At 40.5% G+C, this 20,575-nt stretch overlaps 1 protein-coding gene across 1 annotated transcript in view; it reads left to right on the top strand.

The window, feature by feature from the left end:
- Positions 1-20,575, top strand: part of rsph14 (radial spoke head 14 homolog) — a 728,797-nt gene that overhangs the window by 31,768 nt on the left and 676,454 nt on the right. The window contains exon 3 of the mRNA XM_078226841.1: positions 8,296-8,414. Coding sequence (XP_078082967.1) covers positions 8,296-8,414 — 119 coding nt within the window. The remainder of the gene's footprint in view (positions 1-8,295; positions 8,415-20,575) is intronic.

The raw sequence follows: 20,575 nt of genomic DNA, 5'->3' as shown, positions 1-20,575 counted from the left end.
GATTGGTAGGTCCCTTGCAGCCAGAAACGGAATTTATAATTGTGATCAAAGAAATGGCTGACCAACTAAATACATGCTTTGGTTCTGTTTCCGTAGGGGAGGACACAGATAACACTAGAAATTTCCTCCCCCCTTGAGGGGGAGGAAATGAAGGAAATCAATAATAGTAGGGAAATGGTGTTGGGGAAATTGGGTGTTGATGGGATTGAAGGCCGATAAATTCCCAGGGACTGATAATCTACATCTCAAGCACTTAAGGAAGTAGCCCTAGAAATAATGGATGCATTAGTGGTGTTAGAGAAAGTCAGAAAACCCTGGGTGAATTCAGAAAACCCTGGGATTTAAAAACTAATAAAATTACTAAACAGGAGAAATTAACTTAGAATAGGGACCACAATGTGCCTTATACTTATTTTATACAAGGTACTACTTGCATTGACACATACACAACTGCTGCTATAGAAATTAAACATGTATTTCAGATTTAAACAAGTATTTTTTAAATGTATTGTACACCTTGGTCAAATTGCAAGCTACCCTGAAGCATCATGGGAAGAGGGTTAGACCAGACAGGCCACATTCTTTGGGAACAATAAGCCACAGAATACAGTCATATTAACAAAAAGAGTCAAGGAGAATACCATTATCTATCATACTTTAGACAGTGAATAGAAGTATACACAATGTGAATAGAAATATTTACAATGTATATAAAGTATTCAATTCTTACTGATAATGAAGCAGAACGAGACAGTGGGAACTTCACCTTTTCAACTCTGTGGATTACATTGGGAAGGCAACTTTTGAATCTCACAGATTTACATAAGTGAGGTTGCTTAGTAACAGTGGATAGGAACTTCCGGGTCCCATAGACCAATGAATTCCTAATTGTGCTGGAAGGTAGTATGCGATTAGCCAAGATAAATAATGTGTACCAAGAGTTAGGATGACAGGGTAGGCGGAGAATTGAAGTTTCGAAAATGTATAACCGTTTTGACACTGCATTGTAAACTTAAGAAAGGAGTTGGATTACTCAGCTGCCTTTCTCCCAGCATGTGGTGGTCAATAAAGAACGACTTTAAGCAGCTTACTGTCTTTGGCGAGTCTTTGTATTTAGGCGAGTATTTAGCTGTTCAGCTCAATACTTAGCACCTGAGAGAAAACTACCATCTTCAGTGGTCATCTTCCAAGATCCTTTAGACTTTAGACCAGTCCCTACGGATTGGACGGTAGCTAATGTCACCCCTCTATTTAAAAAGGGAGGTCGAGAGAAAGCTGGGAAAAATAGACCAGTCAGATTGGTGTTGCTATTGGGGAAAATGCTAGAGTCTATTATGGAAGATTTAATAGCAGAGCACTTGGAAAACAATGACACGATTGGTCAGAATCAGCAAGGATTTACAAAAGGGAATCATTCCCATTTTTTAGCACTTTGTCCACAGCCTTGTATGCCTTGGCATCGCAAGTGCACATCTAAATACTTCTTAAATGTTATGAGGGTCTCTGCCTCCACCAGCCTTTCAGACAGTGAGTTCCAGACTCCCACCACCCTCTAGATGAAAAAAGATTTTCCTCGCATCCCTTCTATACCTCCTGCGCCTTACCTTATCTCAATGCCCCTTCGTCATTGATCCCTCCACCTAGGTGAAAAGTTTCTTCCTGTCTATCTATGCTCCTCATAATTTTATGCATCTCAATCATGTCCCCCCTCAACCTTCTCTGCCCTGAGTATGATGTGGATAAATGTGAGGTTATCCACCTCGGTGGCAAAAATAGGAAGGTAGATTATTATCTGAATGTCTATAGATTGAGAGAGGGGAATGTGCAATGAGATCTGGGTGTTCTTGTCACTGAAAGTACACATACAGGTGCAGCAGGAGGTGAAGAAAGCAAATGGTATATTGGCCTTCATTGCGAGGGGATTCGAGTACAGGAGCAGGAATGTCTTACCAGTTATACAAGGCCTTGATGAGGCCACACCGGGAATATTGTGTGCAGTTTTGGTCTACATATCTGAGGAAAGATGTTCTTGGTATGGAGGAAGTGCAGTGAAAGTTTAACAGACTTATTCCTGGGATGGTAGGACTGACATATGAGGAGAGATTGAGTCGGTTTGGATTATATTTGCTGGAGTTGAGAAGAATTAAGGAGATCGCATAGAAACCTATAAAATTCTAACAGGACTGGTCAGGGCAGATGCAGGATAGTCCCGGAGGCAGGGAAGTCCAGAGCTAGGCGGTCACAGGCTGAGGATATGGGGTAGACTATTTAGAACTGAGATAAGGAGAAATTTCTTCACCCAGAGAATCATGAGCCTGTGGCATTCTCTACCACAAAAGCAGTTGAGGCCAAAAACATTGTGTGCTTTCAAGAAGGAGTTAGATATAGCTCTTGGAGCTAAAGGAACCAGAGAATGGTTCATAATGGATCATTATGAATGGTGAAGTAGACTTGAAGGGTTGAATGGCCCACTCCTGCACCTATTTTTAAGAACAAATTTTGTTGTGGGGTGCTGTTTACATCTCAGTAGGTTCTAATGAAGTCTTCATAGTCTGAAGTGGGTTAACTGTAAGTCTTTTCGAACTATTTACAAATATACAGTAAAAGGTACAAGCCAGGAACCATCTCCATGCTTAGGTTTGCACATAGCTTTGTCCAACACCACACTGACCCCTAGGTGCAGCTAATAAGAACATAAGAACTAGGAGCAGGAGTAAGCCATCTGGCCCCTCGAGCCTGCTCTGCCATTCAATAAGATCATGACTGATCTTTTTGTGGACTCAGCTCCACTTACCCGTCCGCTCACCATAACTCTTAATTCCTTTACTGTTCAAAAATTTATCTATCCTTACCTTAAAAACATTCAATGAGGTGGCCTCAACTGCTTCACTGGGCAGGGAATTCCACAGATTCACAACCCTTTGTGTGAAGAAGTTCCTCAACTCAGTCCTAAATCTGCTTCCCCTTATTTTGAGGCTAAGCCCCCTAGTTCTAGTTTCACCCGCCAGTGGAAACAACTTCCCTGCTTCTATCTTATCTATTCCCTTCATAATCTTATATGTTTCTATAAGATCTCCCCTCATTCTTCTGAATTCCAATGAGTATAGCCCTAGTCTACCCAGTCTCTCCTCATAAGCCAACCCTCTCAACTCCGGAATCAACCTAGTGAATCTCCTCTGCACCCCCTCCAGTGCCAGTATATCCTTTCTCAAGTAAGGAGACCAAAACTGTACACAGTACTCCAGGTGTGGCCTCACCAGCACCTTATATAGCTGCAACATAATCTCGTTGTTTTTAAACTCCATCCCTCTAGCAATGAAGGACAAAATTCCATTTGCCTTCTTAATTACCTGCTGCACCTGCAAACCAAATCCTTGAGATCCCTGCACAAGGACACCCAGGTCCCTCTGCACAGCAGCATGCTGCAATTTTTTACCATTTAAATAATAGTCCATTTTGCTGTTATTCCTACTAAAATGGATGACCTCACATTTACCAACATTGTACTCCATCTGCCAGACCCTCGCCCACTCACTTAGATTATCTATAACCCTTTGCAGACTTTCAGCGTCCTCTGCACACTTTGCTCTTCCACCCATCTTAGTGTCATCTGGAATTTTGACACACTACACTTGGTCCCCAACTCCAAATCATCTACGTAAATCGTAAACAATTGTGGTCCCAACACTGATCCCTGAGGCACACCACTAGTCACTGATCACCAACCAGAAAAACACCCATTTACCCCCACTCTTTGCTTTCTGTTAGTTAACCAATCCTCTATCCATGCTAATACATTACCCATAACACTGTGCACCTTTACCTTATGTAGAAGTCTTTGGTGCGGCACCTTGTCAAATGCCTTCTGAAAATCCAGATACACCACATCCACAGGTTCCCCATTGTCCACTGCACATGTAATGTTGTTAAAGAATTCCACCAAATTAGTCAAACATGACCTGCCCTTCATGAACCCATGCTGCGTCTTACCAATGGGACAATTTATATCCAGATGTCTCGCTATTTCTTCTTTGATGATAGATTCAAGCATTTTCCCTACTACAGATGTTAAGCTAACCAGCCCATAGTTACCTGCCTTTTGTCTTCCTCCTTTTTTAAATAGTGGCGTCATATTTGCTGTTTTCCAATCTGCGGGAACCACCCCAGAGTTCAGCGAATTTTGGTAAATTACCACGAGTGCATTTGCTATTTCTCCCGCCGTCTCTTTTAGTACCCTGGGCTGCATTCCATCAGGACCAGTAGACTTGTTTACTTTTAGCCCCATTAACTTGCCCAACCCTACCTCTTTCGTGATAATGATAGTTTCTAGGTTCTCACCTGCCATAGCCTTCCTGTCAACAATTTTTGGCATGTTATTTCTGTCTTCCATTGTGAAGACCGACACAAAATACCTGTTCAATGCCTCAGCCATTTTCTCATTTCCAGTTATATCCCCCTTCTCGTCCTCTAAAGGACCAATGTTTACTTTCGCCACTCTTTTTCGTTTTACATATTTGTAGGAACCTTTGCTATCTGTTTTTATATTCTGAGCTAGTTTACTCTCATAATCCATCTTACCTTTCTTTATAGCTTTTTTCGTGGCCTTCTGCTGACCTTTAAAGATTTCCCAATCCTGTTGGCTCCTGCTAATCTTTGCCACTTTGTATGCATTTTCTTTCAATTTGATACCCTCCTTTATTTCCTTAGATATCCATGGCTGATCATCTCTTTTTCTACAGTCCTTCCTTATCACTGGTATATACTTTTGCTGAGCACTGTGAAAGATCGCTTTGAAAGTCCTCCACTGTTCCTCAATTGTTTCACCATAAAGTTTCTGATCCCAGTCTACCTTAGCCAACTCCTCCCTCATCCTTTTATAGTCTCCTTTGTTTAAGCGCAAGACACTGGTATTGGATTTTACCTTCTCATGCTCCATCTGTATTTTGAATTCAACTATACTGTGATCGCTTCTTCCAAGAGGATCCCTAACTGCAAGATCATTAATTATTCCTGTCTCATTACACAGGACCAGATCTAGGATAGCTTGCTCCCTTGTCGGTTCCGTTACATATTGCTTGAGGAAGCTATCGCGGATACATTCTATGAACTCTTCCTCAAGGCTGACTTGACCGACCTGGTTTGACCACTTGATATGTAGATTAAAATCCTCCATGATAATTGCTGTACCATTTTTACATGCATCAGTTATTTCTTTGTTTATTTCTCACCCCACCATGATGTCATTATTTGGTGCTCTCTAATATGCTCTCTTTCATCAATGTGTGGGCAGGACTGTACTCAGTCCCATATTAACTCCATATGTAGTAGACACTTATACTACAGATTTCAGTACTTTCTGTGTGCTTTAAGATATTTGAGTGTCTTATCCTGCAATGCATATCTCCGCAAGTGGAGACCATCCTTAGTGTTGACCAAGTTGGTTTCTGTAAAGAGTACAGCACATGTGATCAAGTTCTGACACTCAGCACCTTGTCATGGATTTGCCTGGTAACAGCAGAACCCGAATTAATAAAGGGAATGATAGAATGTAATCTGTCCAGCAACAGGGGAGAATATGCCTGGTGACAGCGGGTGCCAACATTCAAAGGGGATGATAAGATACATCCTTTTTCCAGTAACAATATTAGCAGAAATCGAGATAAGATCAGATACAAATCGCCTATCATCAAGAAGCAGTTAACCTAGATGACTGAGAGATGAGTGGAAGCACACAGATGCTAATTTTTGAAAGTCAAGGAATGCAAGAGACAGACTCCCCAATGTACAGCAGACAGAATCAAAGAGAGAACCAGGGTATAATTGTCAACTCCTGCAGAAGCTGTCAGGCCAGTTTAACATCTACTAAAAAGGCCAGTTTAACATAGAAACATAGAAAATAGAAACAGGAGTAGGCCATTTGGCCCTTCGAGCCTGCTCCGCCATTCATTTTGGTCATGGCTGATCATCAAAATAAACATCCTGATCCCTCCTTCCCCCCCAATATCCCATGATCCCTTTGGCCCTAATATCTTATATCTCTTCTCTCTAATTTCTTTGTGAAATCAAACATCTAACAATGTCCCTCCTACAGACTAAGTGGTTGATTAATCGCCTAAAACTCCACAAATGAGGCTATTGTTTGGCTTCAATGATTTGCATTGACTAAATAATAATAATTAAATTCTGCAAATCAGAAGAAAATACATGAACAGGCTCCAGATGGTTTTAACTGGTCTATGAAAAACCAGGCAAATCAGTTAAAGAAAATTTGGTATTCTATATCACAGTAGTAAAATCCCCCTGAACAATCATCCCTGGCTCCCTTCCCCCAGTGCCTCAGTTTTAAAATAATCAAACTCTGTAAATTTCACAAGTTCTAGAATCCTCACAGGAGCTTAATTTCAGAGGTGATGATACTGTTGCCTTTAAGAAATATATTTTAGTCATGTTTCTGTGCAGGTTGTTTTTAGGAGTCTCTTCCATTTTATTAGTGCTGCTGGGTCTATAACCTGTAGCAGTATAATTGTTTTTAATTGCTAGAATGTTTCTTTTAATCTGGACTGATGCTGTTTTGTTGTGCTTAGTGTTTCCCTGGGGTTTTGCAGAGTAGGGCTTGATTAGGATGATTGACAGGGAACCAATCATGTGACTGAGTGGAGCTAGGTTTACAAACAAAACAACAACTCAGTTACTTCTTGGGAGCTGTGAAAAGAAGAAGTAACTCTCAGTCTGGAATTTTACCGCCTTGCCCGCCTGAGGCTCATAAAATCCTGCCCGAGGCTGTTCTGCGAGCCTCACCAGCCTGATTCCGAAGTGGGCGAGGTGGTAAAATTCCAGCTTGAGTCTCTGAAGTTTGGAGACTGGGATCTGCCAGAGATGAGGCTTATCTTTGAGATTCTGCTGTGTTGGAGTGGATCTTTCTCTGATGGTCTGCTGTATGAGAGTCAGAAGACAGGTATCAGTCTGGATCTCTGTGTAGAGGTGTTAAAAGGCTGGAAATCATGCATTGACAGAAGCTCATCTGTTTCTGGCTTTAACTGGTTCTTAAGAAGGAATTTATGTCTGGGGATACTGCTAAATTGGAACATTAGAGATGGATAGCTATTAAGAATTACACTTTGTCATGTTGAAGTATTTTAATTGGTAAAAGTTATGCCAATTCTTTTTGTTATATTCTAACTGTGTTCTTAAATAAAGCTTGTTTTGATAAAAGCTTCCTCGTGGGTCAATTGAATTATGCCTGGAGCGAAACACCTTATATTCACCCTAATGCCAAAATCAAAAGTAAAACTTAGGGTCTATAACTTGGAGTTTCTGAAACGACAGTGTGATGAGATCGACTGCCCAAGACATCAAAGCAGCATTTGAGTGTGACAGCTAAGAGCCCTTGTAATATTGAAGTCAGTGGGTGTCAAAGGAAAAACTCTCTACTAGCTGGATTCATACCTAACATAAACTTTCACAGATTTGTGATCTGCAAGGGAGTGAAAGGTATGGGAACAAACAGGAAAATGGTGTTAAGACCATGATCAGATCAATCACAATCATATTGAATGGTGGAGCAGGCTCGATGGGCTGTAAAGCCTACACCTGCTCCTAATTCTTATGGTCCCAGGAAATTGTGATAGCTGAGGCAAATGCCAGGGAAATCTGATGGGATTCTCATACACTGTCATTCTCCAACAGGGAAGGAGTGACCAATGAAAGACTCCATTCTCTGCTGCTATTCTGCTCCATTTTGGATTGGATTGAGGGAGTGTATTCCAGTTTTAAATGTCTTTTGCTGCTATGTTCTTCATTCTGAAACTTTATTATTAGATTATATCAAGAATAGGAGCAGTGACAATGGCATTGGAATCTGATGCCATATTTGCCTTTTATTTACAAAGCAAAGTGTAATCACTTATGCTAAAGAGGAGGACTTGATAAACTGGACAAAATAGAAGTGAGCTGCACTAGAGTCATAGAGTTTAACAGTACAGAAAGAGGCTCTTCGGCCCATCGTGCCTGAGCCGGCCATCAAACATGGTGTTTAATGTGTAAATGCTATTCTGAAAGTGAGAGAAATTTCAGCCATGTAAAAGATGAAGTGAACACAATGCCAGTATTAAAAAAAGTAATTCGAGCGAATATTTTCCTGAAATTAAAGATGCATACAAGTGAACAGCTTATATAGTCTTTCATGAAGTGCAACAAATACAAATTTCATTGTATGTTTAATGATACCAAGTCATGCCACGTTTGTTGCACAATATTTTTATTATTATTTACTCCTTGTTTTCTTTTCTCCTGCAGGTTTGCATTTTTGGAATACGATGTGATTATACCACTGTCTGATCTGCTTAATGATCCTGAGGATATCTGTCGTAAAAACATGCACATGGTTATGGAGATGTTCTCTCAAATCCCTGCAGGTAGGATCTTAATTCAGCAGGGTTAAAAAAAAATGTATTGAGCAAAGAAATGAATGTTATGAGTGACATGTATGTTTTTTAAAATTTCACATGAGTTTAGGGCAACTATAGCAAGTTGGATTGTTTGAGAAACTGAAATGTTTCCAGTGTTGAACTGACATTTGAACTCCTTTAAAACTGATATGTGTTCCTAGAATTATGTGTCATTCCACTATTATCTGATGAAAAATATATAATTCTTAAATGTAAAATTGTGTGATGTGCTTCTCGCTCTGTTCAGCTACCCACACACCATTTATTCAACATGTTCAGTGAGTAATTGTGACCAATTTTATTTCATAATTGAGGAACATCACACAGATTGATATATTCTCTTAGTAACAGAAGATCTGAAGGGAGATGATATCACATGGTCATAGTTTTGTTATACTTTCCCTGTATAGTACAGTCGTATGTCAGAGGAGATATGAATTTGATATTAGAAATTTAGAATTAATTGCTCTGTTAAATAACTTGTATTTGTGACAATTCAAACATATCTTTTGAGTAGCAAAGCGTATCTTTTGGACACAGTTTGCACACTTTTAACAGCTTTTGCATGATAAGAAAAGATTATTTCTCTCTATGCATGAGAGGTTGTAATATATTTTAAGAAACTTCAAAGCTCTGGATACGTTCTATTTTTCTAAAGGTGAAATTGAAATTGTGATAAAACTGTGTTACTGACCTGTATGTACACAAGACTGGAATTGGACAAAGGTTATGTGATATCTAATTGCTAGTATTTATAGAGCATTATTGAAATGTGCAAGAAAATAATTTGGCGGGACTTTCTGGAGGTTTTTAAAATTGTGAGGTATCTCAATTGAATAGACGGTGAAAGACTACCTGCCGTTTACGCCATGCTCCTGCTGCAGCGAGGTCGGAGAATTTGGCGGCCAACCAAACCTTCATTCACTGCAATGGGATGGGAAAATCCCACTGGCATGAACGATGATAAGATTCTGACCTATTTATTACTTTTGTTTGGGTAGTCATTGATGAGGATAGATGGGAGGAGGTTCAAGCATGAACACTGACATGGACTGATGGGCCAAATGGCTTGTTTCTGTGCCATATCTCCCACTTCATCCTATGTATGTTGATGAAAACTAGAAACGTTGCAAAAGGGGAGTTGGAGATATGAAGGACAAAGAAAGTGCACCATGTTTGTGGTTGAAACAGTCATCACTCACTTTTATTACAGATTTGTAGCATCTGGAGTATTTTGTTTTTGTTTTGCTCAGTGCTGTTTTCCACAATTTGTACTGTCAATATATTTATTCTGGATTCCTTCTCCATGTGTCATTTTTGATTTGTGATACGGTTGGTCTAGAATTTTTTCAAAATGAATTTACTTGGGTGATCTAGTGATGGAAGCTTGATTTACACCTCAGATATAATTGCCAATGCCTACACAGATAGAGGTGGCTGAATTAAGCCTATTAGAGGTCATCCTCACAGTGGCCTGTCTTTGCCATGTGTGTTTCAGGGGGAAAGTGTCCTTATATTTACGGTTGAGATGGGTGGATTGTTGACGATGTTTTCCTGGATTTACATGTACAACAAGCTGTTGTTTGAATGATTTATCTGCAAGCAATAGAACTCCCTGTCTAGCTTTTCCTGCTGCCTATTGATTCTAATCCTATAATGCAGCATTCTGCGATTGCTGGATGTATTTGCAATTTGGAAAATTTGCTATATTGTGAAGTTCAAATACATTTTGCCCATACAGTGTGAAGTGGGTTTTATATATTTTTGAACAGAAATGCCTTTTAACCATTGAGAGTTCAGTGTGCTGCCTGGTGGTTGTCACAACATGAAGTGATGTCCTTTTGCAATTAGTTTGTTACATATTGTTGTTTGCAGTGCCACCTTTCACCTACAGATGCAGTATCTATAGAATGTTGACACAGCTCACTGTTTTTAATGTAATGCACAGATTTAATATATTGTAGATAATTATTACATACAGCAAACCAGACCCGAGTGAACATGTACTATTAAATAATATGCCTATTAACAAAAATGACATTTGCGACTATGATTTGGAGGTATTTGATGTAGCCTTCATGCTGCTGCTATAAACAATGACAATGCCAAAGATGAAGCCAGCAACGGTCAAAGCATGACTGTTGCACCATTATCTTCCTTTCTGAACTGGAAAAAGGCCAAATTTGATTAAATGAGAAGGGATCTGGGAAGTGTGGATTGGCACAGGCTGTTCTCTGGTAAGGATGTAAATGGAAAGTGGGAGGCCTTCAAAGGAGAAATTTTGAGAGTGCAGAGTTTGTAAGTTCCTGTCAGGATTAAAGGCAAAGTAAATAGGAATAAGGAACCTTGGTTCTCGAGGGAGATTGTAACACTGATTAAGAGGAAGAGAGAGTTGTATGAAATGTACAGGCAGCAAGGAACAGATCAGATGCTCGAGGAGTATAAAAAGTGCAAGAAGCTACTTAAGAGGGAAATCAGGAGGGCTTAAAGAAGACATGAGGTTGCTTTGGCAGACAGAGTGAAGGAAAATCCAAAGAGCTTCTATAGCTATGTTAGGAGCAAAAGGATAGTGAGGGATAAAATTGGTCCTCTTGAAGACCAGAGTGGTAGACTGTGTATGGAACCAAAAGAGATGGGGGAGATACTAAATGGTTTTTTTGCATCCGTATTTACTGAGGAAACGGGCATGGAGTCTACGGAAATAGGGCAAACAGGTAGGGAGGTCATGGAACCTTTACAGATTAAAGGGGAGGAGGTGCTCGCTGTCTTGAGGCAAATCAGAGTGGATAAATCCCCAGGACCGGACAGGGTATTCCCACGGACCTTGAGGGAAGCTAGTGTTGAACTTGCAGGGGCCCTGGCAGACATATTTAAAATGTCAGTATTCACGGGGGAGGTGCCGGATGATTGGAGGGTGGCTTATGTTGTTCCGTTGTTTAAAAAAGGTTCCAAAAGAAATCCGGGAAATTATCGGCCAGTAAGTTTGACGTCGGTGGTGGGCAAGTTATTGGAAGGTGTGATACGGGATAGGATCTACAAATAATTGGATAGACAGGGACTTATTAGGCAGAGTCAACATGGTTTTGTGCGTGGTAGGTCATGTTTGACCAACCTATTAGAGTTTTTCGAGGAGGTTACCAGGAAAGTGGATGAAGGGAAGGCGGTGGATGTTGTCTACCTGGATTTCAGCAAGGCCTTTGACAAGGTCCCTCATGGGAGGTTAGTTAGGAAGGTTCAGTCGCTAGGTATACATGGGGAGGTAGTAAATTGGATAAGACACTGGCTCAATGGAAGAAGCCAGAGAGTGGTTGTGGAGGATTGCTTCTCTGAGTGGAGGTCTGTGACTAGTGGTGTGCTGCAGGGATCGGTGTTGGGTCCATTGTTGTTTGTCATCTATATCAATGATCTGGATGATAATGTGGTCAATTGGATCAGCAAGTTTGCTGATGATACAAAGATTGGAGGTGTAGTGGACAGTGAGGAAGGTTTTCAAAGCTTGCAGAGGGATTTGGACCAACTAGAAAAATGGGCTGAAAAATGGCAAATGGAATTTAACGCAGACAAGTGTGAGATATTGCACTTTGGAAGGACAAATCAAAGTAGAACGTACAGGGTAAATGGTAGGACTCTGAAGAGTGCAGTTGAACAGAGGGATCTGGGAATACAGGTACAGAATTCCCTAAAAGTGACGTCACAGGTGGATAGGGTCGTAAAGAGTACCTTTGGTACATTGGCCTTTATAAATCGGAGTATCGAGTATAAAAGTTGGAGTGTTATGGTAAGGTTATATAAGGCATTGGTGAGGCCGAATTTGGAGTATTGTGTACAGTTTTGGTCACCTAGTTACAGGAAGGATGTAAATAAGATTGAAAGAGTGCAGAGAAGGTTCACAAGGATGTTGCCGGGACTTGAGAAGCTGAGTTACAGCGAGAGATTGAATAGGTTGGGACTTTATTCCCTGGAGCGTAGAAGATTGAGGGGAGATTTGATAGAGGTGTATAAAATTTTGATGGGTATAGATAGAGTGAATGCAAGCAGGCTTTTTCCGCTGAGGCTAGGGGAGAAAAAAACCAGAGGGCATGGGTTAAGGGTGAAGGGAGAAAAGTTTAAAGGGAATATTAGGGGGGGCTTCTTCACGCAGAGAGTGGTGGGAGTGTGGAATGAGCTGCCGGATAAAGTGGTAAATGCGGAGTCACTTTTAACATTTAAGAAAAACTTGGACGGGTTCATGGATGAGAGGGGTGTGGAGGGATATGGTCCAAGTGCAGGTCAGTGGGACTAGGCATAAAATGGTTCGGCACAGACAAGAAGGGCCAAAAGGCCTGTTTCTGAGCTGTAATTTTCTATGGTTCTATGGTTCTATATCTGTAATACAATGCGTTTATTCACATTTATTAGTTACTTTGACACTAGATCAGTAAAATGCTTGAGGGAATAGGTTATGAAAAAAAAGCGGTCTGAAAATGCTTAAGCATAGAGCACAGTTGCTGTTTCACCTTCCTACTGGTAAATGGTTAACCCAGACTTAGATATTCCATCTTCCCTGTGGGCTCCATATCCCCTCTTTTCTATTTGTTTTCATGAGATCAACAGTATTTCTTGCTCAAAGTACAATCACATCTTAATAGGAATAGAAAGCAATTATAACGCTTTATTATGTTGAATTTCTTAAACCACAGAGGAGGAAAATTAAAACCATTTTCTAGTTATCCTATTCCAAATGTATTGCACCTTAGATCCTTGTGGTTAATTTGCCTATTTGGTATTATGATGTTAGCATTTGAAAAATGATGTTCTGCTGTTTCCCAGCACTCTACATGAAGCACTATAATTTAGAACAAAGGTCCATTCTAATTGATTGAGGATCATACTACTTCCCTCATTTCAGTGGTTATGAGGGACTCTGAGTTGTCAAATTAAATGAGACCATTCTGTCTGTGATTTTTCTGATATATATGATGATCTGAGAAGGCCCACTACCCAGAACAATTGTACCAGTTTTATGCCTCTCCAAAATTCATTTGTGTTGTGTGACTTGCCACCAGATGGTGCAAAGCACCTAAATTTTAAAGCTGTATTCAGTCTTATAGCTGTGAATGTGTTCAGTGGCCATTCAGTTTGTTTGTTCATGCTCCATTGTTAAATCCTGGTTGTTTACTTTTTGAGTTGGTTTGGTTCAACCAGGATTCCTTTAATTCTTCCAGATTATTGTCATTAATTTACATGGGATAACTGCATTAATCACAGGATGTATGGAACCATAGTATAACTTGTATGATTGTCAGTCCGGCTGCAGATTAAATGCGATTTGCCCATCAGAGTAATGAAGCAGATTTATTGAAGCGTCGTATCACTCAAATAACGTGTAAACCTCGTGACAAAGAAAAAGACAGACATCAGAAAAAAACACTGCAATATTATTTAATACCAACCTACAACCTTACTATCTTTTCAATCTGCCCAGGTTTTGCAGTCAGTGGCAAAACAATAGTGTTTGCTGCTGACATCTAGGAAAGCTATCCAAAAAGATATCTCAGTCTCTATGGCGTGCATTGCTCCTTTCCTGATGTTGCTTTGAATCTGGAACCAGATCAAGGAGATTTCACAGACGATAAAGTAGGAAGTAAAATGCATTGAATTTTTAACTTTAATTAGAAGCTTTACAGAGTGATATAAATAATTGGGACACACACATAGAATTAAGTAAGATGCTGAAATATTATGAACAAGCTTGTATGAAAAAAGTATTTTCAGAATATGTAGAAATTTTTGTAATTGTGGAGAAATTTGACAAATATAAAATTAGCCACTTAAGGTCAGAAAGGTTTTTTTGGTCGTAATGTTTTTCAGGGCCAGGAATGTTTCTCAGCAGGAATTATGAACTTGGTATACCGTCAAAAATCCAGTTTTTATTCAACAAAGAATAAAATTTTCAGGAGTTTTTATAGTGAGATGAATAGTGTAAGAATGGAGGTTCTCATCAGTTCATGGATTTCCCATTGATTGAAGTCTGGGGTGTTTAGTGCACCCTTTGGAGAAGCATAGAATCAACTGACAACAAATTCTGAATTTCCACATTTGATTGTGCATTCCTTTGTTCTCATCACAGAGTTACGTATCTTTTGCTCCCATGATGAATTATTAATATTTATTTACCATAAATCGCAGCTTATAAGTTGACCCAACATTTAAGACAATCCCATTTTTTCCACTCCCAAAAATCATATATTTGCATATATTCAGTCTGTAAGTCAACCACTATTTTCAGCCATGCTGTGCTGTACTCGTGTGAGACGTTCGCCTCAACTTTTCACCCCACAAATTACTTTCCTGGACCTTATTATTCGGTGGTTGGTAAATTGATGGAAAAGGTCCTAAGGGATGGGATTTACGACCATTTAGAAAGATGCGGATTAATCCGGGATAGTCAGTACGGATTCGTGAAGGGCAAGTCGTGCCTCACAAATTTGATTGCATTTTTTGAGGAGGTAACTAAATGTGTTGATGAAGGTAGGGCAGTTGATGTCATGTACATAGGTTGCAAAGAGACAGAGATAGGATGCAAAGCTGGGCTGAAAAATGGCAAATGGAGTTAAACCCTGATAAATGTGAGGTGATTCATTTTGGTAGGACTAATTTAATTGTGGATTACAGGGTCAAAGGTAGGGTTCTGAAGACTGTGGAGAAACAGAGAGATCTTGGGGTCCATATCCACAGATCTCTAAAGGTTGCCACTCAAGTGGATAGAGCTGTGAAGAAGGCCTATAGTGTGTTAGCTTTTATTAACAGGGGGTTGGAGTTTAAGAGCCGTGGGGTTATGCTGCAACTGTACAGGACCTTGGTGAGACCACATTTGGAATATTGTGTGCAGTTCTGGTCACCTCACTATAAGAAGGATGTGGAAGCGCTGGAAAGAGTGCAGAGGAGATTTACCAGGATGCGGCCTGGTTTGGAGGGTAGGTCTTATGAGGAAAGGTTGAGGGAGCTAGGGCTGTTCTCTGTGGAGCGGAGGAGGCTGAGGGGAGACTTAATAGAGGTTTATAAAATGATGAAGGGGATAGATAGAGTGAACGTTCAAAGACTATTTCCTCGGGTGGATGGAGCTATTACAAGGGGGCATAACTATAGGGTTCATGGTGGGAGATATAGGAAGGATATCAGAGGTAGGTTCTTTACGCAGAGAGTGGTTGGGTGTGGAATGGACTGCCTGCAGTGATAGTGGAGTCAGACACTTTAGGAACATTTAAGCGGTTATTGGATAGGCACATGGAGCACACCAGGATGATCGGGAGTGGGATAGCTTGATCTTGGTTTCAGATAAAGCTCGGCACAACATCGTGGGGCGAAGGGCCTGTTCTGTGCTGTACTGTTCTATGTTCTATGTTATTACTGGGCAGAGGAGATCAAGCAGGTGATATGGGCTGTGTTGCAAAGATGCACAGGAATTCAAGGCATTTCAAAATGGCTACCACTCACATGGGAATGGTTTACTTTTGTACTTGGCACATAAGTCAACTCCTGTTTTTGGATGGATTTTTCAAGGCTTCAAAGGATGATTTATATGCTGACCGATGTTCCCTCTATGCTTTGTGCCTGTGTTGCTGCGCAACAGTCCATTAACAGCTGCGTACTTAATTATTGCAGCCACTCACAACCTCAGCCATGTCTTGTGCTTATCATGTTACGACTGGTCCCCAAGTGGGGTTCCCCAAATTTGTTAATCCTCACAAGATCACTCAATTTGTTACTGTCTGGTTGGGATACCTCCAGACAGTGGGTCAGGAGGGTGAACTGGCTCTTTCTTTATTCAACCCTCCCTGTTGGTTACACAAGATTAATATAAAAAGGATCCTTCCCTTTGCAGATAGATGCCTTTTCCCAGTCCTGATGCTTATGTTTTAAAATAAGTCAACCAGACTTTCCTGAGTTAAAGAAAGAGTGATGTCATTAACTACTAATGGCAAGAAAATGAAAAGGCACATGCATATACATTCATACAAATTGGAAGTGAGAACTGAGTCCAAAGTAAGTAAGTTTTAAAAAAAGGTATACAAAACAGTCCTTGCATTGTGGATAGTACATGATTCAGCACTACGGTCATTATGATTTGAGATTTCAGTAGTACTGAGTTCAGCAGGTGAATAGTTGGTTCAGAGATTCTGGTGTCCTGCAGTTTGGTGGGGAAGGCTTCCCTGTTCCATTTCAGCTGTGGTCTTTGCTGACTCGGTGGGTAGGAATAATAATTCACTGTTAGAGTGGCTGTAACTTCAGATCCTGGCAGGGAATGGAGAGTTCTCTCCCGGCAAGTAAATTATAGGCATTGCTCTCTGGATTGAAGCGGCTTCAATTCCCATCAAATATTAACTTTCCACAGATCAATATCTATCTGAAGTTTTAGAGTGAAAATAGCACAGAATAAATACAGGACTATCTAGAACCAAAACACAAAACTTCTTTTCATTTTTGGGGTGAGAACCATGTGTAATTAAATGCTTTTCTGAAAATAAATGAAGATTTTTGAAATTAATCAACTGTGTTGTCAGTTTTCCCCCAAATTATTGAGTCAGGTCATTGACCAACTGTAATATGGTGAAGGAAGGTGGGGAAAGATTTGAATTGCTTACACTGAATGCAGTATCAATGTTTGTCTCATGTTGCTGGTGCGGAGGTGGTGGCTCAGCTGAGGATCCTCACAATTTCTGTCAATCTGTTCTGGAACTCAGAACAATCCGGGAAACATTGGAATAATAGTTACTCAACAGAGAGGTGTTCCATCCAATGGTTTCTTGCACATTTGTTGCACTGTTCTACACATAAGTTACACTGGTAATTTTAAAAAATGTGGTAGAGAGATTTAAGCGTAAGAGAGTTCCAAATCCAAAAATGGGGAGGAGGGGGTGAAATTAAATGTGGGGAGCAGTTTGTCCTTACTACCAGAAAGTGGTAGAGTTTATCGTCCACCTGTTGTAGGAACTGCCTGACTTTCATTCAGTTGTGGATGAAATAAACTACTGATAAACTCTTATTTTAGATCAGTATTAGTTTTTCAGTAGTAAATGGCAATCTACTGTTTTTAAAGAATGTTTTTATTGAAAGTTTTCCATTTTACCACAAACAGCAACAAATCCCCAAAATCTAGTACAGTAGAGTAATCATTATTCCACATAGTAAGAAGTCTCACAACACCAAGTTAAAGTCCAACAGGTTTATTTGGAATCACGAGCTTTCGGAATGCTGCTCCTTCCTCACTCACCTGAGAAAGGAGCAGCGCTCCGAAAGCTTGTGATTCCAGATAAACCTGTTGGATTTGAACCTGGTGCTGTGAGACTTCTTACTGTGCCCACCCCAGTCCAACACCAGCACCTCCACATCATTATTCCACATATACATGTGAAAAAAGGTCCAATGAATATTCATACAAATAGTTCAAATTTATCAATTATTGCAATTGTTATGGTCGGTGTCTCCTGTTATACGGATAAAGAAAGAATATCAGAAAGAGTGGGGGCCTATGGATAACAGGATAAAACCATGAGCACATGATCCCATGATGCACGCCCTCCTCTACAGGATAAGGGGGGCAGAGCTTTGCAATCTATGGGATCCCTTAAGTGGACAGTGAGGAAGGTTTTCAAAGCTTGCAGAGGGATTTGGACCAACTAGAAAAATGGGCTGAAAAATGGCAAATGGAATTTAACGCAGACAAGTGTGAGATATTGCACTTTGGAAGGACAAATCAAAGTAGAACGTACAGGGTAAATGGTAGGACTCTGAAGAGTGCAGTTGAACAGAGGGATCTGGGAATACAGGTACAGAATTCCCTAAAAGTGACGTCACAGGTGGATAGGGTCGTAAAGAGTACCTTTGGTACATTGGCCTTTATAAATCGGAGTATCGAGTATAAAAGTTGGAGTGTTATGGTAAGGTTATATAAGGCATTGGTGAGGCCGAATTTGGAGTATTGTGTACAGTTTTGGTCACCTAGTTACAGGAAGGATGTAAATAAGATTGAAAGAGTGCAGAGAAGGTTCACAAGGATGTTGCCGGGACTTGAGAAGCTGAGTTACAGCGAGAGATTGAATAGGTTGGGACTTTATTCCCTGGAGCGTAGAAGATTGAGGGGAGATTTGATAGAGGTGTATAAAATTTTGATGGGTATAGATAGAGTGAATGCAAGCAGGCTTTTTCCGCTGAGGCTAGGGGAGAAAAAAACCAGAGGGCATGGGTTAAGGGTGAAGGGAGAAAAGTTTAAAGGGAATATTAGGGGGGGCTTCTTCACGCAGAGAGTGGTGGGAGTGTGGAATGAGCTGCCGGATAAAGTGGTAAATGCGGAGTCACTTTTAACATTTAAGAAAAACTTGGACGGGTTCATGGATGAGAGGGGTGTGGAGGGATATGGTCCAAGTGCAGGTCAGTGGGACTAGGCAAAAAATGGTTCGGCACAGACAAGATGGGCCAAGAGGCCTGTTTCTGTGCTGTAATTTTCTATGGTTCTATGGTTCTATGGAAATATGGAGCCAACTGGGATCTAACTTAGTGTCCCAGGACCTCCAAGCAATGAAAGGTTAGCTAGAAAAAGGGGAACATCAAGATACTGCCAGCGGTACAAGTTTAGGTTTATTTATTAGTGTCACAAGTAGGCTTACATTAACACTGCAAGGAAGTTACTGTGAAAGTCCCCTAGTCGTCACACTCCGGCACCTGTTCGGGTACACTGAGGGAGAATTTAGCATGGCCAATGCACCTAACCAGCACGTCTTTCGGATTGTGGGAGGAAACCGGACACTGGGAGGAAACTCACGCAGACACGGGGAGAATATGCAGACTCTGCACAGGCAGTCACCCAAACCAGGATTCGAACCCAGGTCCCTGGAGCTGTGAGGCAGCAGTGCTAACCACTGTGCCACCGAGACATGGAGTGGCAGTGTATGCTGTCGTATACAGGAACCAGTAACCCAAGAATTCATAAACCTCACCTCCGCTCGCAACACAACAAACCTCCCTCCTCTCCAGCTATATCAGAAGCACCAATCAGGCCCCACCATCACCAGAAAATTAAACTATTTTCCACCAAGGAAACCCCACTGACAAGAAGAAGAAAGATAATCAAGACACCAATCCACTGGGTAACTCGGGGAAAAATACGACTCTCCTCCTCCTGACAAGATAAGGGAAACCTTCTAGAATGAACTATAACAAATCAGAACCTATATCAGCACCTCAACTACTTGGATAGAGAAGGGAAACCCCAAAGATAGAGGAGCGTCACAATTATTCAATTGATGCCAGATATGGTCTTTAAGCATACACTTTCGCAGGAAGAATACCAGGAACAGAACAACAAAGCCGCACAAGAAACAGTTCACTGCCTGCCAAGGGGAGCCCAAACTTCAAGAAGGTGGACTGACTGGGAACCTCCATATAAGACCACTTGGAGGAGGCGATCAACTAGATTAAGGAAATGAACATTAAGAAGGTTAATGGATGGCTGCAGGATTGGTGGAAGAAGGAAGGGTTTGTTTTCTTAGGACAGTGAAATGATTTCTGTAACAAGGCAAGGCAATATCAAAGAACAGTCTTTACATGAATCAAAATGCCACTAATATGCTTGTGAAGAGGGTAAATAGAATAATTGACAAAGTTTTAAATGAATAGGACAATGGGTGGGCAAAGTAGGATTAAAGACTAGAAAAAGTGGAGGATCAAAAGAACAAAAGAAGAAGACTTAGCTGAAATAATTAGTGAGAAAGTATTATCAGAAGAGAAAATGAAAGAGGTTTTGAGATCGTGAGAGACAGAGGAAGAATTGGATTCCTGTAGAGTCTTTCACAATGGTAAGATATCCTAAAGCCCTTTGAAACCAATGAAGTATTTTTGAAGGATTGTGGTCACTGTTAAAATCAAGAACATTCTTTTTTAAATGTTTATTTTGATTTGATGTTTTGATTTGATTTGATTTATTGTTGTCACATGTATTAGCATACAGTGAAAAGTATCGTTTCTTGCGCGCTATACAGACAAAGCATACCATTCATAGAGAAGGAAACGAGATAGTATAGAATGTAGTGTTACAGTTATAGCTAGGGTGCAGAGAAAGATCAATTTAATGCAAGGGAGGTCCATTCAAA

This window comes from Mustelus asterias, chromosome 13, assembly GCF_964213995.1.
Source record: "Mustelus asterias chromosome 13, sMusAst1.hap1.1, whole genome shotgun sequence".
In the NCBI taxonomy this organism is placed as follows: Eukaryota; Metazoa; Chordata; class Chondrichthyes; order Carcharhiniformes; family Triakidae; genus Mustelus; species Mustelus asterias.
This window is presented reverse-complemented; position numbering and strand designations above follow the sequence as displayed.